General features: G+C 47.1%; 1 protein-coding gene across 1 annotated transcript in view; it reads left to right on the plus strand.

Annotated features, from left to right (window-relative positions):
- Positions 1 to 2,553: 2,553 nt before the first annotated feature.
- Positions 2,554 to 18,088, plus strand: part of ATP13A5 (ATPase 13A5) — a 118,978-nt gene continuing 103,443 nt past the window's right edge. The window contains exon 1 of the mRNA XM_069083295.1: positions 2,554 to 2,616. Coding sequence (XP_068939396.1) covers positions 2,554 to 2,616 — 63 coding nt within the window. The remainder of the gene's footprint in view (positions 2,617 to 18,088) is intronic.

Consider the following 18,088-nt stretch of genomic DNA (forward strand, 5'->3'; position numbering starts at 1 on the left):
GATCCTTGTAGTATGTGTCTAGAAAGGGGACAAACAGTATGTACACTACACTCCAGGTGTTTTTTTTCCTATCATAACTCAAAATGACTTCCCCGAAGAGTCGAACCAATCTTCAGCTCCACCAACAATGTATTCCTATGTCTATCTTCCCACAGCACCTCCGACTCTGACTCTTTGCACCTTTTGTCATCTTTGTTGCAATTTGTTGATGTGAAGTGAAACTTCATGATTGGTTTGATTTGGTTTCTCGTGACTAGTGATTTGGAACAGTGTCTCATATGGTAATTAATAGTTTTTAATTCTTCTGAGAACAGTTTATTCCCATCTTTTGACTACTTGCCAGTCAGGGAATGGTTCTTGGTAGAAAGGATATACTAGCTTCAATCTTCAGTGCCTTATCCTGAAGGCAGGTGACAGTGGCAAAGTCTCAGAGGTAATACTAATGGAGTGAATTTTCTATAAGCACTACCTACCATGCTGGAGAGTCCTGAACCAACCTAGTATAATTTGGAGAGGCTTATCATCAGAAGGTGAGAGACAGACAGACAGACACACACACACACACACACACACACACACACACACACACTCTGGGTACCTTAGCTTATCTTTAAGCTCCTTTTTTTTTAATGGGCAGTCTAGCCGGGGCTCAGAACTGAGCTCATCAGGTTTTTCCCTTTGCCAAAGCTTTTTGCAGAGCTTCTCACATGCCGATCTGGACTCATTGGAAGGCACTAAAGCCAAGGCATGTACAGCCTCTTCCCTGAGAGTTTCAGTCTAGCCTGTGGTGGCAACCTCCACCCCACGTCAAGTCCCACAAAATCAGGAATTAGCCTTGACTGTAGACATCATAGAGAGAAACCTCCCATGTCTCATCCCAAATGCCTCCTTCTGCAGAAGAGGAAACTGTGGCCAGAGGGAGGAGGAGACAGTCACATGGGTGAGTCATAGAGCTGAGGAGCCCAAGCCTGGATCTGGCCACACATGGCTCCCTCCCAAGGCAGGGCTCCCCCCTTCACCCTCACTGACACCACAAAGCCTCTCCATTCTTGGACCATCTGGAGAGAGAGCCTTGTCCCAAATACCAGAGGCCAGACCTTGACCTGCTAGGACAAAGCCTCTCAACCCCAGCATCAAAGAGAAATGTGGAGCATCCTGAAGCAGCCAGAAGAACTGACCCACTTACTGCAGCAGCTGGTGGCCTGTGCCTTGGCCTTGCTCCAGCCAATGCTCTGGGTCTCACTTCTGAGTCCAGAGTCCAGCTCCAGAGCCACAGTCTGGAGCTCCAGCAGGCCATGCAGGCAGCCCATGAATGCAGAGTCAGAGCTCAATGTGTCTGCACCATTGGACAGTGGGCCTAAAGCCACTGAGGCCTGGGTCCTAGAACTCTTGAAACGATCACTGAAGAAAAGCCATGTATTTCTACACATCACTAAGTTGTCTCTTTGACATTCCCCCCCCTCCCCCCCCAGAAAGACAATCACAATATTCTGGATTTATTCATATATATCTTATTCCTTCCCTCCCTCCTTCCTTCCTTCCTTCCTTCCTTCCTTCCTTCCTTCCTTCCTTCCTTCCTTCCTTCCTTCCTTCCTTCCTTCCTTCCTTCCTCCCTTTCTCCCTCCCTCCCTCCTTCTCCCATAACTGCCCATGTCATAGAAAACCCATTTATTCTCTTAAATGATGGGCTTAGGGCTGTGCTTTACTCTTTTGGACCACCTAGTTGCCCTTTAGATTTCCACCACAGCAGTAGGTCATCTGGTTCAACTGCCTAATTTGACAGATGAGGAAACTGAGGCCCAGAGAAGTTAAGGAGGACTTCGAACAAAGGCTTGATGGTCATTTGTTGGTTGAGTGACCAAGGGAATTCTCAAGCTTTCCCCAGATCTGAGAGGCCATCAGTTTTCTGGCCAGAACAAGGCTGGGGTGGGGAGGGGTGAGCAGTCCCTCACTGCAGGTTCCGCCCCCATCTGGCCGGACTCTAAGGCTTTTGTTGTTGTGCCTGCTGATCTCCCATCTACTTCTGTTTGATCCCCACTTTTCATCTGAGTCTCTCCTTCCTTTCAGTCTCAAACCCCATCTTCCTGTTAATGCTAAGAGCCCTTTCCCCATCTCCCTGATGCCCTCCTGCTCCCACCCTTTCCCCCAAGTCTCCGAATCGTCCCCGCTTGCTAATCTTTCTGGCTCAGCTTCTTCAAGCGGAATCTCCTCCGTTCTGGGTGTGCTTGGCTCAGCTCCAGCTGAGGGATGGGAAATTAAACCATTATACTTTTCTGTCCAGCCACTGCTCATGTGGCGTCTGTGTCCCTGAGTTGGCTCAGCAGCTGAAGCTTGGGGAGAGAAACCAAGGCAGGCTGGAAACTTGGGAGCCCCTTGGCAGCCCTGCTCACCTCCCTGAGTCCAATAAGGAAGGGGTGTGGTCGGAGATTTAAACATCATTGCACAGCCAGGATGAAAGGTATTCGGTGCTCAGTCTTCCAGCTGGCTCTGGCGAGGTGCTCCCTGAAGAATTAGTTGGGAGTAGACGTTGGCAGGGGACAGCAGGGCATCCGCATGGAGGAAAACCACAAGAGAGGCCACTGGGCCCTGCTTAACCCAGGAGAGGACAATGAACTGGTAGGTGCCCCTTCCCCAGGCAGAGCCGGCGTCTGGGGGAGGGAAGCTGCCCAGGCTCCTCCAGCTCTGTCTGTGGGACGAATGGCCTGGGGGCCAAACTGGCCCCCAGCTCTGGAGCCAAAGGACCTGAGCTCTTGCCCACCTCTGACGTCTCTTGTATGTGTGTATATCACACGCCTCTGAGGGGGGCCCTGGAGCTAGTCCTCTGTAAAGCCAGGGGGTGCCCAGATGACCTCTAAGGCCCCTGTTAGCTCTAAATCCACAGTCCTGGGGCCAGCGCTTCAGGGGAATGGCAAACAGCTCCTCTTCCCCCCTTTCATCTTCAGTCGGCTGTGAGTGGCCGACTTTGACAAAGGACCATCCCCCTGTCCACGACTGTTTTTATTGCGTGTTGGGTTCCCTTCACCTTTGTTTTGGTAAATCACATTGGGTGTCTGTACCGCGTTAGATGTCTTGCGGAGCCGGGGGAGAATCCAGCTGTTCAGTACTTAGATCAGCAGGGTAGAACAGCAGGCCCCGCCAAGGGAGCTGGGAGGCAGCCCTCCTCTCTGGGCTCAGTTCAATAATCCCTCCACTTGTCACTCCCCCAGGCCCCTTCCTCGCTTCTCTTTTATCAGCATAATCTCAGCCTTGCCCAGGCTCCTGGCCAAAGGAGAGCGGGACTTTTGGAAGAACTGAGTGTCTTTCACTAAGGCAAATTGCCCTCTGTGGGCTTGGCATCGGGCTTTTTGGTTTTTTTTTTTTAAGAATTAAAAGTTTATTAAATACATCAGGGCAGCCCCATGTTGAGCTGGTCACTGGGGATCAGCCCTGTAGGCATTTTTAATGTGAGTGAAGCAACAATTATCTTTCAGGGTCCCCCTTTCCTAACTCTTCTGTGCATCCCTAATCCTCCCCCTTTCCCCCCAACAAATCTAGTGTAACATAGTCTTAGGGAAAAAGCAGGTGGGGAAAAGGTTTTCAAAGAGGGATTCTGGGTGGGTAAGTAGACTGCTGATGCAGGAACCTAGAGTCACTTCTCTGTGTGGAAGGAAAGTCCTGCCTGTCCCTTCCTGGTAGGGGTCGTGGAGGCCGCTGAGTCCAGGCTCCCCGTGTCACAGAAGAGGCCGAGGCACAGGCTGCCATGAGCTCAGGATCCCTGCACAGTGGCCGATCCTGGGCTTCTTCTGCCAAAAGGCTCTCTCCGCCTTTCAGAAGCAGATGTAGGCATTCCTTAGGCCCTTTCTTCTCCCTGTGCTTTGAGACCTTTTCTGATTTGTTTTGAGTACAATTAAAGGGACTATCAGAACATAGAATATATACATATTCACAAGCTCACACATGTAAAGTGTAGACAGCACAGTTTTTGGCATATAGTAGGTGCCTAATTTTTGTTGTTCACTCGTTCCAGTTGTGTTGGACTTTTTGTGACCTCATTTGGAGTTTTCTTGGCAAAGATATTAATGTGGTTTGCCTTTCCCAGCCCATTTTATGGATGAGGAAATTGAGGCAAACATGGTAAAGGGACTTGCCCAGAGTCACACAGTTAGGATGAGTCAGAGGCCAGATCAGTCTTTCTGACTTCACTCTACCCACCGAGCTGTCCATTTGCCCTAGGGCCTAATGAGGGCTTCTTTTCTCCATCTGTATGTTCTGAAGTCTCTGTTCAATATGAGGCGGTGTTCTCATTTGGTTTATGATGGACCTTGGGCTGCTTCAGTAAAGCCTTCTATGGCTTACTCATTTTATCCCCATATTCAAAGGTGGCAAACTGAGGCTGCAGAGGGTCACGCAAGCCTTCAGTCCAGTGTTTGTTTCCGAAATGGTTACGAGGAAACAAGACCTTGGCTGCTGAACCTGCCTATTTTTTGCCAGCTCCACCTGGGATTACATGGGAGGGAAGGCTTTTCTTCTTCAAAGTTCAGACGGCTAGCTTTCACCTACTTCGTCTTCTGAGGTGCCTCTTTCCCTGCTTATCCTGCAGAGAACAGGACAAACACACAAGTCCCGGAGGCCCGTGGTCTTCCCTCTGGTCCCTGGGAGCTTGGAGGGCTAACCTGAGTATTGGGGAGCAAAGCCACAAATCTGGCACCATCTTTGAGGGACCCTCAATGGTCTCCACATGTGCTCCTTGTTTCTAATCAATTTAATTCAGAAAAACATCTCTCCAGTGCATGTAAGAAGGTCTTGTTGGTCCAAGCCTAAGTGGGCGAGGACCTGAGTAGCCAGGAAGTCTGTCAGGACTACTGGCAGCCTGGAGGCAGGGAGTGGGCTCTGGCAGAGAGACGGGACTCAGTGGAGGGGCTGAGGAAGGGAAAGGGTGCCCCACCTCTCCTTCCTGAACCCCACACCAAGCAGAGCATCAGGTTGAGTCCTCAGGGGACCTTGGCCTTTTCATGTCCTGCCACGATGAGCAGATTGATGTATCCACAAGCATCAGTCTCCCCTCTTTGACCTGCCATGCAATTCAGGTGAGATGTTTGTGAAAAGTTCTGAAGACGGTGAAACTCTAATCAAAGGAGACTGCCTGAGCCACTGATGGGTGAGGGTCACCTACCGGGAAGTCTGGACTTCATGTTTTTTTCCCAACTGGGGAATTATTTGTGAGTATCCATTATGTGGGTGTATATATATATATATATATATATATATATATATATATATATATGTGTGTACCCATATGTGGGTAAGCACAGTATATTGGGATTCAGTTTGTGCCCTCAAAGATCCCAGTGGTCAGACCAAGCTAGGACCCATCACCCACTGGGTGGGACACACAACTCTTTCCCTATTAAACAACAGCAGGAGATGAAACCAAAATATTTATGTGGCCAAGTGTTCAGGGGAGGGAAGATGGAGATCACAGTGCCCAAGGACAGGCATTTAGCCTGAGCCCACATTTTTGTCATGGAAACCTGAAAGGCTTCTCCCTAAGATGAGTCAAGCACTTACCCCAGGTCATGCAGGAAATACTTGGCAGAACTGGCATTCCAATCTAGGGCTCCTGACTCCCGATCCAGCCCTCTTTCCCTTGAAGTCAGAGGAGATACAGCGATTGAGTTTGGAGGTGATCACAGCCATGTTCCCATAGCTTGCCAGACTGGACTGAAATCAACATGAAGTGTGCCAGGACACTAGGGTTAAGAAATAATAATCATATTACCCCAGGCCAGGATGGGTGTGAGGCCTGACTTTTCAACAGTGTTCATGGTGGGGGGAAAAAGATCTGGGGACTTAGGGGACCACAAGCTTAACCTAAGTGAACTGCGTGAGTCCCCGAGTTTGCCTTTTTGAAGTTCTGGGTTCCGATTTTGGGAAGTGATTTCACTCCACTGAAAGACTGTGAGACTAAGTCCAGAAGCGATAGAGTAAAAAAGATATTGAGAAGCTGGCCTGTGTCCAAGCAGGATCTGGTCAGTGGAGGGTCTATAAGGAGCAGTGACAGACCTGGGGAAGTCTGAGCCTGAAGACGACAAAGGGGAAGTGTGCTCTCCGAAGGGCTGTCTTGCAAAGACGACTTCATTGAGAAATGAGTTTTGCTTGAGATGTCGGAATTAAGACCAATTGGTGGAAGGCAGATTTCAGTTCATTGTCAGAAAGAATTTCCAACAAAGGAATGAACTTTCTTGTGAGGTCGTGGGTTCCCTCTCACTAAAAATCTCCCAGAAGAGTCTGGAGAGTAACCCAGCAGGAGACTTCTGGGGGGTCTGCACGTGGAAGGGAAGTTTCATAGGAAACAGGCTGATCGCTGGGTGACCCAGAGTCACTTATGCAAGCTTGCTGTGCGTCAGTCTCCTCTGATGTCAGAAACTCAAACAAACAGCTGTCGCCCTTGCCCTACTTCTTCCATAGCATTTGTGAGAAAGGCACTTTTCAGAAACATTTTCTCTCCATTGACAAGCTGGAGATCATCCTGCAACTGGGGAACAGGAGGTGTAGCAATTCCTGCCTCCTTATGCCATTCGAAGGAGCTGTGGGTGCCCAGTTGGGATCTCACCAGATCATGGGATTAGAGATTTGGAGCTGGCAATGGTGTCCAAGGACCTTGTGCTTATTTCTCCTCAGCTCCTGCTGGCAGGGGAAACTCTGTGAACCACCTGGTTCCTGTTCCCTCATGTAGAAAGTATCATAGGGAAAATTTGAACTCAGGTCTTCCTGCTCCAAGGCCAGTTTTCCATCCACTGTCTGATGCTGACATGATTTCTATGTTCAAGGGCTTGAAAGGCTTCCAGGGGAGGGGGGGGATGGGGTATAGGTCACAGATTTAGAGATGGAAGGGACCTCAAAGGTCATCAAGTCCACCCCTCTCATTTCTTTTACAGTGAGATAACTAAGCTCTGGAGAAGATAAGGGGTTTGTCCAAGGTCCCACAGGTAGTGAGAGTCACAAATGGCATTTGGACTCCGGTCTCCTGACTTTGCACCTGATACTTTCCCTTTTGCCCTTGGCTGCACATTGTGCTTGGCTCCAGAGGCCAATTTAAGCTGGGAGTCAGGAAGAACGTTGACAGTGACAGTGAGAATTGTCCCCAAGTGGGATGGGCTGCCAAGGGACAGTGGACTCTTCCTCACTGGCAGTCTCTAAGCAGAGGCTGGATCAAAGGTACCTGACCAGACTGGCACCTGAGGGCTGGATCCTAGCAGCCTGGAGTCTCTGGGAATCTCAGGGTGCTTCATTTTTGTGGGACGCCTTAGTTATCACCACAATAGGGGATGATCAGAGAGAGCAAGCCATGAATGAAGGAAATCCCAACTCTAGCATACCTAGAAAGTGGCTGTCCGGTGTCAGCTTGAAGACCTCCAAGGGAGGCAGCTCCTGAGGCAGCCCATTTCATCTGGTGAATGTGTCCTCATTTATTCTGCTTTCTAACAGTTATAATTTCGACATTTATCTAACAGAAGAGAAATTTGGCTTTTATCGTGTAGCTAGAGGTCGTCACTGTGATCAACAGACCAAAGGAAGATTTAGGTTCAACATAAGAAAAGCCTTTCTGATAGTTGAATTGACCCAAATTGCAAAGGACTTCTACATGAAGTAGTGAGTTTCCCATTACTGTTAAATCCTTAATCAGACTCTGGATTCAATCCCATCACTGATAAGTCCTTAGTCAGACTCTGAAACCTTATCAGGGATGTTGGAGGGAGAGAAGCATTCAGGAAACATTGCAGCTTGATACAACATTGCATTGTATCTGGGAGAGAGACCTTGAGGAAGTCCTGAGTGTGGGAGAATTGCTGATTGGAAAAGATGGGGTCAGCATTGCTCTGACTGGGCTGAGTGTGATGTACCTGATTTGGACACTTCAGAGAGATAAAGCAAAGGGCAGAATTGGACCAGAATATTTGGGGATGGGATTCCCTCCCCCTGTGGGCTTCAGCTCTGCAGAGAGGAGGAGGCACCTCTTTGGGGTTCAAGGCTCGCATTCCTGCCCACTGTGCCTTAAATTCGTACAGGAGGAGGGTGGTGTCACAGCAAGTGTACCGGGGGCCCTTCTTACTCGTCACCTGCGCTGAGACCAGGCCCTCTGCTCCTGTAGGCAGTTTCTCTCTCTTCGAGATGGGCTCAGTGAGGCTGTGCGTCTCAGGGGCTTGTAAAATTCAGAGAGAAAAAAAGTACTATAACACACCATCTATACATGTCATCATTACCATGAGATCTCTGGGGAAAGCAGACTGCTCCCAGGGCTGCTGTGAGGTGGACCTGCCTCTGTATTCATGAGAAAGAGCAAAATGGAGCTCTTGGTTCCTCCAGGCAAATAGGGAAAGTTGACATCTAGTTATCCAAGTTGATTCTGCAAATGCTTCTGAAGGATTTACTTGGGGTCAGGCATGGTGCTTTGTGCTGGGCTACAGATAGCGCCTGTTGCCAAGGATCCCATGGTCTATTAGGGACAGACCCAAAGACATAGAGAAGCAGATAAAAGGGCAGTGCCCAACACATACTCTTGACCAAGGGACTCTGGCCTCCTGGCCATTACATGAGCAGGACCCTCCCTCCCTCTCTGGTCTCCTGGCCATTACACAAGCAGGACCCTCCCTCCCTCTCTGGCCATCCTCTGTGCCTGGGATACCTTCCCTCCTCATCTCTGACTCCTGACCTCTCTGGCTTCCCTGAGGTCCCTAGTAAAAGTCCACCTTCTCCAGGAAACCTTCCCCGAATGCTCTCCATTCCAGAGCCTTCCCTCTCTCACTTATTTCCTATTTATCCTGTATGCAGCTCACTTTCTGTTTACTTGTGTGTTGTCTCCCCCATTCGATCAGAAGCTCCTTGAGGTCAGGGATTATTTTTTGTCTCTTTGTCTCCCCAGTGCTTAGCACAGTGCCTGGCAGCTGGTAGGCACTTAAAAATATCGATTGGTTGAGGAGAGACATAACCCTAATGATTAGGGAAAATCAGGGCAGCCGTCCTGTAGGAAGTGGCATATAAGTTGTACCTTTAAGGTAGTTAGGCCTAGTAAGGAGTGGAGGAGAGGAAGGGATGCATGCCAGGTATAGGGGCTTCCTGTGCAAAGGCATAGAGATGGGAGAGAAGATGACAAATTTGGAAAATAACAAGGAAAAGAGGAGATAGAACATGTTTCCTTCCTTTCTGTAGAAAGGTCAGACACTATAGGGTCCAGGCTATTTCATCTAGTGCCAGAAGCAGTTGTTGTGTTCATTGATTTTTTTAATGGGGGGCGGGGAGGGTTAGGAGATCCAAATGATTGGCATAAAATCAAAAAGCATCATTTTTTAAAAGAAGAGGCCACAGTAACACACAGAAAGAAAATGGAGCATTGAAGAGTGTGTATGTTACCCTGCCTCAAGGCAACATAACTTTCCCTTTGCATTCTACTTCTAGTAAAACATTTAATAATGTCTTTCAGGGCTCTGGCCTGAGTCCTATTCTCTTCTCCCTCAATGCTCTTTCCCTTAGCGATCTCATCCTCTCCCATGAATAGCATGACCATGATTCTGCTGATGACTCCCAGATAGATTTCTCTAGATTTAACCTCTCCGGTGCCCATTATCATCACCATTACTCAATATGGTACTAGAAATGTTAGTGTTAGCATTAAGAAATTGAAGGAATTAGAATAGGCAAGAGGAAACAAAACTATCACTCTTGGCAGGTGATATGATGCTATACTTAGAGAGTCAACTAAAAAATCAGTTGAAATAATTAACAGCTTCAGAAGTTGCAGGATACAGAATAAACCCGCATAAATCATCAGCATTTCTCCAAACTACTAACAGAGTCCAGTAGTAAGAGATAGAAAGAGAAATTCCATTGAAAATTGCTACAGACAAATAAAGTACTTGGGATTCTACCTGCCAAGACAAATCCAGGAACTACATAAAGTTAACCTATTAAAAGTCTGGTTCAAGGAGACATACAAATAGTGATATACAATTAGAGTAGTTTTTATTATTCCCTTAAGCTAGAGAACTTATACAAGGAGCCAGCCTGAGGCTGACTGATGAACAAAAAGATGAAAAACTTGAAATACATTTTACAATCATCCCAATTCAGGGTGGCTGTGTCACACCAATTTATGATCTCCATAAATATTTAATCCTTGCATGAGAAAGGAATTTTCTTAATTGAATAGGTGGTACATATAATAAAACAAGAGAGTTGACCAAGTGTCAATTGAAATTATGATCCAGGATATCTGTGTTTCCTTTACCATGAACATTCCATAACATAGTATTTGTCCAAAAATATTAAGATAAGAAAAAGTCCCATCACTCAAGTTAATGCCTCGAGTTAAGTTTCTCCTCCTTAAGGGCCATAAAGTAAGCCTCATCTGCTTTGTTTACATAAGGAGAGGTGTTCTCTGAGCTCACTCAGAGAGCAAAGACAAAGCAGGGTCCGTCTGGAATTTATGATCTCAGGATGCTCTGGAGTTGCTGACACAGAAAAAGGCATTTTCAAAGCAAGGGAAAGAAGTTTGTTTCATTAATTCAGACTTTGGCCAAAATATGATATTTAATGACCATCAATAAACACAATTACGAAACATTTTGCACACAAATAACAGCACATCTAAAAAAATGGAAAAATAGTAATTACTCATGGGTAGGCCAAGCAATATAATAAAAATGACAATTCTACCTAAATTAATCTATTTATTCAATACTATACCAAACTATCAAAAATATTTTATAGAGATAGAAAGAATGATAAGAAAATTCATCTGGAAGAAACAAAAGTTCAAGAATATCAATGGAATCAATGAAAAAAAAGTGAAGAAAAATCAGCCTAGTTAGACCAGATCCTAAAATGTATTGTAAAGTGGTAATCATCAGAATGATCTGGTACTGCCTCAGAAGTACAATGGTGGATCGGTGAATCAGATTAGGCCCATAATACACAGTGGAAAATGACCGTAGTAATCTACTGTTTGATAAACTCAAAGACCCAAACTTATGGCACAAAAACTCACTATTTGACAAAAAATGCTGGGCAAATTGGAAAACGTTTTGGCAGAAACTGGGTATAGACCAACAGCTTACATTGTATAACAAGATAAAGTCAAAACAGACACATAATTTACACATAAAGAGTGACTCCATAAGCACATCAGGGGAGCATGGAATAGTGAATCTGTCAGATCTATGGATAAAGGAAGAATTTTGGGTCAAGCAAAAGTAGAGAGCATTATGAGATGAAAAATGGATAATTTTGATTTCATTAAATGAAAAATTTTTAACAAACAAAACCATTGCAGCCAAAACTAGAAGGAAAGCATTAAACGGGAAAAAAATTCTCTAATAAAGACCTCATTCCTCAAATATATAGAGAACAGAGTCAATTTTATAAGAAAATGAGCTATTTTCTAATTGATAAATGGTCTGACTATAAAGAGAGTTTCCAGAAGAAGAAATCAAAACTATCTATATTCATATGAAAAAATGCTCTGAATTACTGTTGATTAGAGAAATGCACATTAATACAACTCTGAGGTACTATCTCAAACCTATCAGATTGACTAATATAACAAAAAGGGAAAATGACAAATGTTGGAAAGGATGTGGAAAAATTGGGACACTGATGCATTGTTGGTGGAGTCTTGAACTGATCCAACCATTCTGGAGAACTATTTGAAACTATGACCAAAGGGCTATCACACTGTGTATACTCTTTGATCCAGCAATACCATCACTAGGTCTCTATCCCAAAGAGATTAAGAAACAAAAAGGAACAGGACCTATATGTACAAAAATATTTATAACAGTTTTTTTGGTGGGGACAAAGAATTGGAAATTGAGGGGATGTCCATCAGTTGGGGAATGGCTAAACAATTTGTGGTCTCTGACTCTGATGGAATATTATTGTGCTATAATAAATGATGAAAAACATGGTTTCAGAGAAACCTGGGAAGACCTATGTGAATTAATGCAGATTGAAGCAAGCAGAACCAAGAGATCACTGTACATAGTAACAGCAATATTGTAATGATGATCACCTGTGAATGGTTTAACTATTAGCAGCAACACAATGATGTAAGACAATTTCAAAGAACTCATGATGATTAAATGCTGCCTGCCTCCAGAGGAGATCTCATGGATTTTTAATTTTATTTTTCTTGGGGGGTGAGGTGTCTGTAGTTTCTTTCACAATATGACTAATATGAGAATATGTTTCCCATGACTGTACATGTATAAACCTACATCTCAATGAAGGGGGAGGGGAAGGAGGGAGAGAATTTGCAACTCAAAATTTTCAAAAAAGGACGAGAAGAATTTTTATATGTAATTGAAAAAAAGCAATAACAAACCAACCTCTCTCTTTACCTTCAGTTTAACGTGTCCCCGAATGGATTCTGCATAGACACCTTAAACTTCAGACCCAAACGCATTGTTATCCTTTTGACCCTCCTCTCCAAGTTTCTTATTACAACTGGCTTGGGGCAGCTGGGTGGCGCAGTAGACAGAACACTGAGCTGAGAGTCAGAAAGCCCTGGGTTCAGATTTGGCCTCAGACACTTCCTGGTTGTGTGACCCAAGTCACTTCACTGTTTGCCTTAGTTTCCTCATCTGCAAAATAAGCTGGAGAAGGGAATGACAAATCACTCCAGTGTCTCTCCAAGAAAACCCAGGTACAGCCGTGAAGAGCTGGACATGAATAGGAGGGAAAGGACAGAAATAACAATGAGAAGGTCATTGTTCATTTGGCAAAAAGCAGCTTCTTTTAGATGATGGGCTTGGAAGCTCTGCCATAGAGGCAAGAAGAGGGTGAACAGAAAGGAAGCACCTTGTGGAGATGTTGAGTCTCAAGGAGCTTGGCCACAGAAGGCAAGGGAGATGGGGAACAGCAGGCAGTGGGGATGAGAGGACCAAGTGAGGGCCTTCTGAAGATGGGGAAACTCGGGCATGTTTGGGGGCTGTAGGGAAGGAGCTGGCAGAGACTGGGGGTGATAGAAGGTGATCTGTTGGAGGAGACAGGCTGGAAGGGGATGGCTGGCGAGGGTAGAGGTTGACCCTGGTCAGGAGAAGGGCCACCTCATCATGGGAGAGGGGGCACAGGAGGAAACAGTAAGAGAAGGCACACACAGGCACACCCATACCCACATATACCTGTACCACACCCACTCCCACCACCCCCAAGCCTCTCCTAGCTGACAGCCATCATTTCAAGGCCGTTTTACAGAACAATATCATTCCCTCATGGCTGTAAAGGTGCAGCTGCCTTCCAGCTTTGGTGCCCCTGGAAGGGGGATGAGCCTCACTCTCACAGAGGGGGCAACGGATACAAGAGCAGAGGCTCCTTTGGGCTTGATAGCAAAAAAGCTCCCTGCACTCTGTGGAGTCACGGCCCCCAGTGTTTTTGGTTCAACTTGATTTATTTGGAGGTCTTTAAGTAAAAGGCAGATGGCCACTCATGCCTCTTGGGTTGGGTGAGTGTATCTGGGAAGGTACCCTGGGTAACCAGCTAAGGGCCCTGCTCAGAGGCAATGTGACTGAGTGGAGAGAACTTTGGATTTAGAATCTGGGAGACCTTCGGGCCTGCTTTGGGCATTTACTTCCTGAGGCACCTTTGTGCCTCAGTTTTCCCATCTGTAAAATGAGGAGATGGGACATAAAAGCCTTTTAGGGCCCACCTATTAGAGATCTCATATCTGACTGGACTTGGCTGGTCATGTCTAGAGTCTCAGAGAGCAATATTATGGAGCCAGACTTTCTGGAGACCCTGAACCGTGCCAAGCTCTGACCACAGAGAAACCTAGCACGGTGACCCAGGGAAAAACCCAGCACTGGCTTCTGGGTAGCAGAAGCATTTGAAGTGAATGTTGGATGACAATATTTGATGTGTGTTCAATGACATCACCCCTCATCAGTCTGGTGCTGAAGCCACTGGTGGCTAGTGGGCCCAGGCATGGAGGTGGGCTTGGTCTCCTGCACAGATGTTGTAACTGCACCCCTTAGAGATGCCCGGTGGGGATGTTCACTTTGGCAGCAAGGCTAGGAGCGTGGGTGCTAGGGGACAGAGATGGGTGAACAGATTTCTTAAGGGAGCACGTGAATTGAGTGGTGCAAGATAGGGAATTGCAAGGGGGGGTTCAAAGACAGATATTGGGGGGAAAGCCAGCTATCTGGTCAGTAGTTACCCAAGACAGTGGTCAGGCAAGGTCTGAGGTCAGATGTCATAGCTAGGCTCTCACCTCAAAATAGAGGCTATCCTGGTGGCAGCTTTCCATGGAATGGAGCCTTTGGATGATGGCTCAGGGCTTTTGGAAAGAACTAGAAGGCTGGAGATTGGCTGTAGCCTGAAAGGCTACTCCAGGCTGGTGGAGCCTGGCTCTAAGTAGGCCTCTAGGTCAAGCTCCCTTGCATCTGGGATCCCCAAGGCAGCCCCCAAACTTCAGGGCAGGTAAAGGCAAGGCTTACTCTCTCCAAGTCCTTGGGGTCCTGGAATCATCTCTGGGTAGAGAAGAGTGAAGGGACCAATCATGTGCAGCTGCCCAAGTATTCTGACAGGTACAGGGTTCCAGAAACCTGAGGCTCTGGCTGTATATTTGGGACATTTTCTCTCCATGCAGAACTTTGGGTGAGGAGACTCCAGGCCTGGCAGAATTTCAAGGGCATGAGCCCTCACAAAGTTTTTCATTGTCCAGTGAATTGAATCAGGATTCCAAAAATTACTGCCAGGACAAGGCTGTCATGCTCGTGTCAGAAAGGGAAAATGGAGATGGAGGCTCTTGGTGAGATGAAGGAGTACTATTGTTTGGAGGCTGGCAGGTGGGGCCACCTGTACAGCAATCACACTGGCATCCCCAGGCTGGCTGCCAGCACAGGCTCATAGGTCTGCTCTACTAGGAAAGACAACTGTTCCAGGGGTCAGCAGTTTTTTTAATGACATTCACTGGTTCAGGGGAAAAGTCAGCACCCTGAACTTCAGAGGAAATACAAACAGAGAAATAAAGTCCAAAAGACAGGACTCTAACTGCCTGAATCAACTGCACACTTTACATATATCCCTGGACTGAGAGAGCCTTTACATCTGAGTAGTTGGGGAGCTCTGAACATAGCTCCGAATCTCCACCAGGGAATCACAAGACCCTTATTTCATAAGCAGCCCCCAAAGGAAAATACCACCTCTGGGTATATATACACTTCTCAGAGCCAGAGGGCCTCACAACCCTCCTAATTCAGGGCCTAATTAGAAATTAGCAAAAGGTATGAAAGCCTTCCTGCAAGCAAGCCTCTCCTAACCAAGCCTCCCCTAACCAAGCTTCCCTTAATGGGCTCCACGTGAGACCAGGGGAGGTCTCAAATCCCATCAACTTTACATCATCTCAGCTGGTTCTGTTTCAGAGAAGCTCCTTAGAGCTGGGAGGTTTGGCAGATGGGATCTCTCCTAATGAAGGCTCTCCCCAGCAGAGGGGGTTCCCCAGGGCTCCTGCAGCATGGCCATGGCATGCCCAGCCTCGCTTTCCCTCTGCTGGTTCAAGTCTTTAATAATAACGACAATGCATGGTGGAACTGGGCTTTGGTGGGTGTGGCCAGTTCCCTCCATCAGCACCCAAGGAATCTGATCTGTGACCTAATTCCTAAAAACTGGGGAGATGGATGAGATAGAGTGGTTATCTGGGGAGGGTCAGAAGCATGCCTGGTGGCCTGGCAGAAAGCAGCTGGATCTGGGGTCAGAGGACCGAGGTTCACGTTCTGGCTCTGGCTGAGCTGTCTGCCCCTCCAGGGCTTCTCTAGTGAAATGATATCTCTTTTCTGTAGCTTTCAAAGGTCTTCGGGTATCACAGCTCATTTTCACCTGACAGCAACCCTAAGAGGTAAGGGCAAACATGTGGAGCACACACATATGTGCATGTGTGCACACTTGTGTGTGTGTGCGTGTGTGCATGTTCATGCTTGTGTGTGTGTGTGTGTGCATGTGTGTGTGTGTGTGTAGATAGCTAGCCAGATGGAGAGATGGATGGATAGATAGTGATAGATAGACAGCCAGACAGACAGATACATAACCAGCCAAAGCCTGAAGGGGTGTGGAGATGACTCATACTCTCTCCGCTCCAGGCTCAACCCTTTTCTTACCCATCAAGCTGTTCTCAAAGAACGGACAAGATCAGGGTTATCTCCATATCAGTGACCACCCTTTTCCTTCACCAACATCTCTGAAATCCACTGGAAAGATGGAAAGAACCTTACTCAAATGATACTTTGCCCCTCACTAGCCCCGGGATACTGGGCAAATCCGGGCAATCGCCTCTTCTGAAAAAAGGTGTTTGAACCAAGTGACCCATGAGGAGGGGGAGTCAGAACACTTGAGTTCATGCCCCACTGCTGATTCCATGAGAAAGCCTCATTATATCCCTTTCCCTCTCTGGGCCTCAGTTTGCTCCTTCTGTAAAATGGGGAGGGGAGAAGCTAGGTGGTTTCAAAGCTTGAACACTCTCTACAACTCTCTGCCTTTCCATATTGAGATTGTGGCTAGAATTGCCTGCCTCTTTCTAAACACCCCCCCCACCCACACACCCACACACACACCCCCACACACCCCCACACACACCCCCACACACCCACACACACACACACACACACACACACTTTCCTCTCCTACTCTCTAATTCCCACCAGGGAATTAAGAATGTCAGTGTCAAGATGGGACAGCCTTCAGAGTCTGGAGAAAAGTCAGAGAGTATTTGGAAAAATCTAAGGGGGTTTGAGGATCATTGGTCCAAAGGGAAAGTGAGACCATCCTCAAATAAACCAAATTCTGTGGCCAATGGAGGCTCATCCAGCTACTGAACATCTGCACTGAAAGGGTCCCTGGTACTGAGTGTCTTTTTCAACCAAGTGTTCACAGTCTGATTCCCAGCCATGTATCTCTGGGCAAGCTGAGAAATGGCCCAGAAGGGGGTGTGACAGCATGCAGAGGGACATTTATCCAGGACACAGCCATCGTCCTCCCTGGTCATCTTTTCTCATCAGGCAATGCATCTGGGAAAGTTGCTTTGGCATTGACAAGCCCATGGTCTTTTCCAATAGAGGGCAGGTGGTAACGATGTGTCCTCAGCGATTCCTTCCCGTCTCCATCACCACTCAGACCTTCTGCTTCCCTGGGAACATCTTTCACTTGCACATGCCCCAGGCATTCAGGGCCCTTGCCGTTGGTGCACCATGTCCATTGCCGTGCGGAGCCAACAACGACTCCAGCGGCTGGTGGCCTCGCACGGCAGCAGCTGTTGCCTGGGTCAAGGGGGATTATCCCACTGATCATCCTCTCTGTAAAAGATGATGGGTGGGTGATGGAGTCCCTCCCTTCCTCTGCGCCTCTTCTCCTTCTGCTTCTCGGCTCCCTCAGATTCCTCTATTCATCTCACTGGTCTCCCATTCACTCCACTTAGAGACAACTCATTGAGGAAAAAGAATCACAGAAATTCTGTGTGTCATCGATGACCTTGAAAGAAGCCTTGGTGTCCATCCCTGAAAACAGGCCCCTCTATGGCATCCTTGGCAGGGGTCATTCAGTCTTCCTGAAGAGGGTCGCTGAAGGGGAGCGACCCCTTTCACCTTGTGTCTCTGATCATCAGAAGGTCGTTCCCTCCTCTCTCATATTGTAACATTCCAATGTATCTGTGACCTCATCTGCATGGCCATTCTTCCCAACGACACAGATCATTACCCATCCCATATGATCTGTGTTGACACCTGGTGGTGCCATGGTGCACAGAGTGCTGAACCTGGGCTCAGGAAGACCTGAGTTCGAACCCAGCCTCAGACTCTTGCTGGTTGGATGACTCTGGGCAAGTCTGGGCACTTTTGTCTGCCTCGTTTTCCTCAAATGTTAAATGGAGGATAAATAGCACCTACCTCCCAACATTGTTGTGAAGATCAAATGGATGTTTGTTTAGAAAAATGCTTACTGTGTGTGGTACATAGTAGGTACTATATAAACGCCCATTTCCTCTCTCTGTCTCTGTCTCTCTCTCCCTCTCTCTCTCTTTCTCTCTCTCTGTCTCTCTCTGTCTCTCTCTGTCTCTCTGTCTCTCTCT

The sequence above is a fragment of the Petaurus breviceps genome, unplaced genomic scaffold, assembly GCF_028583685.1.
Source record: "Petaurus breviceps papuanus isolate PSGF00001 unplaced genomic scaffold, PetGlider_PUasm1.0 173, whole genome shotgun sequence".
Taxonomy (NCBI): domain Eukaryota; kingdom Metazoa; phylum Chordata; class Mammalia; order Diprotodontia; family Petauridae; genus Petaurus; species Petaurus breviceps.